Here is a 6489-nt window from a genome sequence, read left to right on the forward strand (position 1 = left end):
CCAATAAAAAAAATGGCTTTTATTGATGTGAAACAGACAATAATACATATAACAAAATTGTCAATCAAACCTTTACTGACGTTTCCACCAATCAGAAAAGATTGTGAGTCCAGACGACGTCACTGGTACCTTCAGTAACGAAATATGATCAAGTCAATACCTCTCCATATTGCTTACATTTTTAAGAAATAAGAATATAACAAATGAAGTGTTAAGACGAGCTGATGCTTACCTTGTATGTCTACGCCTTTACTGATGCTTGACAAACATTACAATTCTCAAAGAATCACTCCCGCAGGTAGATTTACTTTTACTGACATTTTTTTCCATGTAACTGTAGATTTTATATATATATATATATATATAAAATATGTACAAACGTTATTTGTATATACCGATTCACCAAAAGCTAGCTGCAGAGAATGAGGGAGTACAATGAAGAGGCGTTGGAAGGTCCTGATCTCAACCTCAGGGTGTTAACAATAATGTTAAAGGTTTTGAATAAGTGAAAATACGAGCCAATTATTGATTGATGAAGCGCAACATATAAAGGGCCGATTTGAGATTAACAAGATCGAACCTCCGATCCCTGGTTTTGGGAAAAAAAAACAAATGTATTTTGCAGTTAAATAAAAATGGTGGGCTGCATATGAAATTTCATTCCACTTGCTATCTGATCTCAAAAGTACAAGATGCATTACTTGTGATGATTTTTCCATTTGTTCGACTAGACCTAGTCGTCTTCTTAAGTGTTTGATGCTTCTGACTTGGTCTTAATTTATTTATCGAGGAGAAATATTAGAAATTATGGCTGCCGTTCCTCTTTATAAGCGACCCCAGTATACTGCTTAAGGCCCATTTCTCGTGAGCAAACTCAGTCTCTATTCCACTCTCTTGGTAGCGATGGAGAAATCATTTCTCATTCTCTTCCTGCTTATGCTCACTCTAATTAATTTCCTGCATGTGACTCTAGGTAAGTCTGATCTTCCACACCTGAATCATGTTAGAAGGCTGATTCTCTAGCGACTTCGATCTCTCTTTTTTCATAAATTAATCGTATATGTTCATCTTCTTCTCAATGGCTGTAATATATCTTTATTATATCCTTTTCAAAGTGTGGACGTATGCATCCTTTCATCTACGTCCTTCTAGGTGACCTGAAATTGGAAGATTAATTTCATTTGGTCAGTAACAGAAAAGAATGTTTTCCTATTCTAAGCCATGCGTTATTAACAAATAAAAATGGGAGTTAGATGTTGAGATTTGCATGCAAGTGCGAATTTTTTTTTTGATGGACTAAAAGATCATTAATTCTCGATGTATAGATGAGATTTTATGGGCATGAAAAGTTTGACGGACGATCGATCTTTATTCTTAATATACTTCTGGTTGTACATCCATATTATTAAAATACATTTTTCTTTTATATTTTTCCACATATGGATACATCTCCTTTTTATGGTTGGGCTATTGAGAGAAATGCTTCATATATATATATATATATATATATACTTGTTACCCAACCATTCTTTTATTGATCGTTTTGAACCCATTTGAAAGTTTGTCAATTGGAATGTAAATATTTCATAAATCTACCTCAAAAGTGGGTGCACATTCCTAAAACAACTTTTTAAGGTGTTCCATAAATTTATCTAAATCTTTGGACCATTTTTATAAAATTGTTACAAAATGTTCTCTTTGCCAAATGAACCATTTGGTCCTCTTTCAATTATTATATAATTCTGCCCGATCTTTTGTAATCATTTCTATTTCTCTTTCTTCAGGGGCACATGCAGACATCAACATAGCATGTGGGACAACTGATCCTTTCGCTGATTCGTATGGGAATTACTGGATGGGGGACGATCAGTTCATCCAATCAGGATCGACTGCAACGGTTCAGAATACGAGCCAATATTCTCAACTCCTGTCCACCGTCCGTTTCTTCGATGATCCAAACACGAATTGCTACACAATCCCTATTCTGACTCAGACGAACAAAATTGACGTCGTTGCCTTCTTCCTGTATGGTAATTACGACGACAAGGCACAGCCACCTTCCTTTAAGCTCCAAATCGATGACAGTGAGTGGGCAGACGTTGAGACTTCAATGGATGATCTGGCAGCGTATGGGATGACCTATTGGCCTGAGGGGAACAACGTCAGTGTATGCCTTGCTCGGAACGAAACTGCAGGCGTGCCCTTCATTTCTGCCATACAAATGAGCACAAAGGCTCCTTCCCCTGATCCGAGCACGGAGGCTCCTTCCCCTGATCAGAACACGTATGCGACACCAAAACTCCCTCTTTCTTTCTCTTTTTAAGTGATGGGTAGCACAAGTAGTCTTTGGTTGGAAGATAAAAGAGCGCTCAAAGAGCGCTCTGTAAGCACCTTAAGCACTATTTTATAAGCACTATTTTATAGGTAAAACAGGGTGTCATAAAGAGGGTGTCATCCAAGTAGACATGGACTAGGGGCAGGAGCTATGTCACAATGGTACGGGTAGGGGTGGGTACGGCAACTATTACATATAAATAATTCAAAAAAATAATTATTATATATAATTAAACCACAAGTTGTAACAAAATTACCAATAAAAAGAGGTTTATAATGAATAAATTATCAATGTTTCATCGTTAACAATGAGATTTCTTATGTTAAAGAATAAAAAAAAACAACAAAAAATAAAAGATAAGTAATATTTTTGAGTTTTTTAAGTTATAATGTAGTTTGGATCTGGATCCGATCTGAATCCAAATCCAAACGTACCCTACCGTACCACCGTACCGGTGCTGGTACGCCACTAAAAGTGGCGTACCACTGTCACTTAGGGCGGGAGCGATTGTCCACAGACCAAAAAATAAAAAATAAAAATATTAATACTTCAGTATAAATTTTCTCATTGTCTTTTAAAAACTAATACTAATTTTAAACTAACGCTGCCGAATTTTCTGGGTCCACCGTGTCACCGTACCGCTTACTTTCTTGTTCGGACTTATGCTACATGCAGGGATACCAGTCCGCCAATAATAGTGTTTAACAACATAATATTGGCTCCTGCAAAGGCCAGCCCAAATGCGAGCGAAAATCCGAGCCCAAATGCGAGCCCAAAGGATAAGTTCGAAGAATTCATTATTCTGGTCACTCTCCTCCCTAGCGGGACCTTCATCACCCTTGTTGTCTCTGTCATTGCTTGGATGAAGAAAAGAAAGAAGAACAAGAAGGCTCATATAAACAGCAATTCGGATGTCGCAGGTAACTCCATCTTTCTCAAATATATCGCAAATATTAATTGGGGGAGGGCTTGGTGCCAGGAAATTTATTATCGTTGGAATTTGAAGATAAAAATTTCTTAAAATTTACTCGTCAAAGCCATTCAAATGCATGTGTTAAATAGTGAACCCCCTCTGAGGGGCTAACCATTTAAAATGTCGAGACACAAGCCAACCTTGATTGTTAAGGGATTAAAAATGTAAATGACTGAATTTAAAATGTAAACCAAGAGGTTCTAATTAGTCGTATGCAAGCTTAGTCAACTTGACTCAACTCGACCCATATATTATGTGGCTCGAGCTCAACTCGTTCTAATTATTTATATATTGATGCTTCTTTAAATTTTAAAATGTATTACTAGCGACGCTTAGCAAAAAAAAAAAAAAAAAAAACTTTGCTCTTGCTCCAAGCACTCCTCTAGAAAAGAAGTCTTTCGTTTAGACACTCGTATAACTCCAGGCAGTTCACCATGTACACGTTCTTTATCTTGACATGCTTATTTGCTTCATGCCTGTAATTCAATGTCTAGGTGCTGCAAACCAGCAGAAGTCTGAGGTAGAGGATAAAAGCAAAGATGAAGTTTAGGGGACGGACAACTGAAGGTAGTTGCCTTCTATACAAGCAAGTATAACTGCTTGGGCCTTCAGAAGGTGCCTTCTTGGTGGAACTGTGCTGGGTTTTGAATTATAGCTGTTACTTTGCGGCTGAACTTTTGTCTTGGCTGTTACATTGGGGCTGAACTTTTGTGTTGGCTGTTACTTTGCTGCTGAGCTTTTGACTTATGGCAGTTACTTTGCCACTGAGCTTTTGACTTATAGCTGTTAGACTGCATAAGGAAGTTATGGGGCATCTTTTGCTTTCCAGCAACACATATATTTTATATATACATAGTCACAAATAATGTTTTGGAGTTTTAAACGACAAGGTTTTTCTTGGATATAATACGGTGAGCTTGAAAAAAGAAGAAAAAAAGAAAAAAAAAAGATAAATTTTTAAAAATTTTAAAAAATTAAAAATAAAAAAAATAAAATAAGTGAGAAACTAATAACACAAATATCAAAAGATAAGTAGATTTATAACAAATAAAAAATAGAAAACAAAAAAACTGTTGGCATTAGAAAATAAAAAAATTGGAAAAGTAAAAAAAAGCAAAAAATGCATCAAAAACACATTTTTTGTTTTTAATGTTTTTTTCAAAAAAACGAGTTTTTTTTTTAAGTTTTAAACGATAATTTAATTTATCACGTTTTTTTGAAAAAAATGCGTTTTTTTCAACTTTAATCAGGTCAAATTTATATACATATTATTAGCTTTTTGCATATGTTATTATTAAGTGATACCCGGTGGACAGTTATATGCACACATGATCACTTTTATTTTATAGATGTGTCTTTGTGCACTTGTTACATGATTGATACCTGCAAGATATTGCTAGAAGGCATGTTTTTTTCCATAACTGAACTTTTACATGGAATAACGATCCATACAGGAGAATGACATGTCTATGTTTTCTAAGTATGATGATGACATGTGTTTCATGAGGATGACATGTTTTTTATGAATATAATACATCATTGCATGTGGCATATGCTAAATGTTGCGATGTGTTGATAGCATGTTTAGGAACACATGTTACCGGCAGTGCATAGACTTAAAAATGACAATATAATATATATGTATATAGAAGCAAAAAAACAAATATAAACCAACATACTTTAGTTCCGTGTTAACAGAGAGAGATCCCGTCAAACAGTAGTAGAAACTGGAAAGTAAAAAACACATACACACATACAAGGGAGGAAATGTTGGGCCTTTGCGAATAGTTGGTTTTAGGTCATGCTAGATATATATGTGCATGAATATAGTCATACATGTTGGATCTGGATCGTGCTGGTATTAACATATGCATATATGATCATGTGATATTCTAATGGATGTGCATGGATCCATTTTCAAGATGCAAATTGTTAAGGGGATTGAATTAATGCATGTGAGTACATGCATCATGTTGACGAAAATCTTGTTGCTGTCATTTTTTCTGCTTTTAGTAAGTAGCTTATTATACTCAGATGTGCTGACATGCATGATTAAAGAAAAGACATAAACAAATTGATATCCTAAGGTAATTAGTTAATGTTTATATTGATTAATGTATAATCTAGTCCCACCATGCGCGGTCCGCACTACTTGCACAACACGGTGGCATGAGGAAGGAGGTTGTCCTTCCACCTGGGTGGGTCCGGGTAAGCCCTTGCTATGCTATCCATGTTTTTGTTGTTTTGCAGCGTGTCTGCCTATAATTTGGGTGTGCATATCATGGGGTGACCTGTTGTCCTGGCCACGAGATTTAGAGAACAACCGTCCATGGGTCCCTTTTAAGGGACCGGTTAAATAGAAAAGACATTGCGCTGATCTGTGAGTCTAGTACTAATACGTGTTATGGTTGACATATTGTGGTGGTTATCTGTTGTCTAAAATTACCACTATCGGCTGAACCTCCTCCCTCATAGTGCCGGCATTGAATTGATAACAGAAATTTAATTATGGTTCGGAACATGCCAACAGATAATAAAAGTGAAAACATGTGTACTTATATCTATAGATGTCTTGTATGAATCTGATTGTTAATTGTTCCTTATTATGGTTATGTGCATGAGTTGACGAAAATTGACATGATCAGTTACTCGTTCTAACAAGATTTCCATAGTCGTATATTCATTTGCTTGATCTATGGTTTGCCTGTCTTAAGCTGGATTGCAAATATGTTTTAATTAGAAGCTGGTAAACCTTAGAGTCTTAGACACTCATCATATTGACAACTTTTCCAAATTCTCACCCTCATATCTTTTTCAGGTGATTGCAAATAGAAGGAAACAGTGATGTGGATGTTGTGCTCTCCTGATAGTTTATGATGCCCAACTCAGTCTCAATATTTTAGGAATTAGATGTTGGAAACTCTTTATTTCCTTTGTTTTCTCTTATCCTCCTATATAATGTCAAACTTATTCAGTTTGTTTGTTATGGTGTGGTTGTAGTTGGTATTATGTAATGAATGCTAAATGTTTTAAAGGGTCGATCGATGTTTATTGTTGCATATAGTGCTTTCTTAATAAAAAATTCTTTGTAAACTTAGGATCGTTACAAGAGGAGCGGCAGAGGTAGAATCTATGTTTTGATTCCACAATAACTACTCTCACTTGGACCAGCCGGCCTTGG

General features: G+C 35.7%; 1 protein-coding gene across 2 annotated transcripts; it reads left to right on the forward strand.

The window, feature by feature from the left end:
- Positions 1–872: 872 nt before the first annotated feature.
- Positions 873–6251, forward strand: LOC116254411 (uncharacterized protein At1g24485-like). 2 transcript variants are annotated; one of them, XR_007573430.1, is made up of 5 exons: positions 873–973; positions 1785–2283; positions 3011–3255; positions 3803–3923; positions 6127–6225. XR_007573430.1 is itself a non-coding variant. In XM_031629793.2 (5 exons), exons 1-4 carry the CDS (start codon positions 904–906, stop codon positions 3856–3858), a joined length of 870 nt encoding a protein of 289 aa, XP_031485653.1. In that variant the 5' UTR covers positions 873–903; the 3' UTR covers positions 3859–3875; positions 6127–6251. The 2 variants fall into 2 exon arrangements, 1 of the variants encoding a protein (XP_031485653.1); XM_031629793.2 differs by having other exon boundaries at positions 3803–3875; positions 6127–6251.
- The last annotated feature ends 238 nt before the right edge of the window (positions 6252–6489 follow it).

Source organism: Nymphaea colorata, chromosome 5 (genome assembly GCF_008831285.2).
Source record: "Nymphaea colorata isolate Beijing-Zhang1983 chromosome 5, ASM883128v2, whole genome shotgun sequence".
Lineage (NCBI taxonomy): Eukaryota > Viridiplantae > Streptophyta > Magnoliopsida > Nymphaeales > Nymphaeaceae > Nymphaea > Nymphaea colorata.

Bases quoted from the DNA above. Each gene is read 5' to 3' on its own strand.
- LOC116254411 (XM_031629793.2), top strand. From the start codon at position 904: ATGGAGAAATCATTTCTCATTCTCTTCCTGCTTATGCTCACTCTAATT. The intron at 974-1,784 runs GTAAGTCTGATC...CTCTTTCTTCAG, and splicing joins TTTCCTGCATGTGACTCTAG to GGGCACATGCAGACATCAAC. The intron at 2,284-3,010 runs GTATGCGACACC...TGCTACATGCAG, and splicing joins CCTTCCCCTGATCAGAACAC to GGATACCAGTCCGCCAATAA.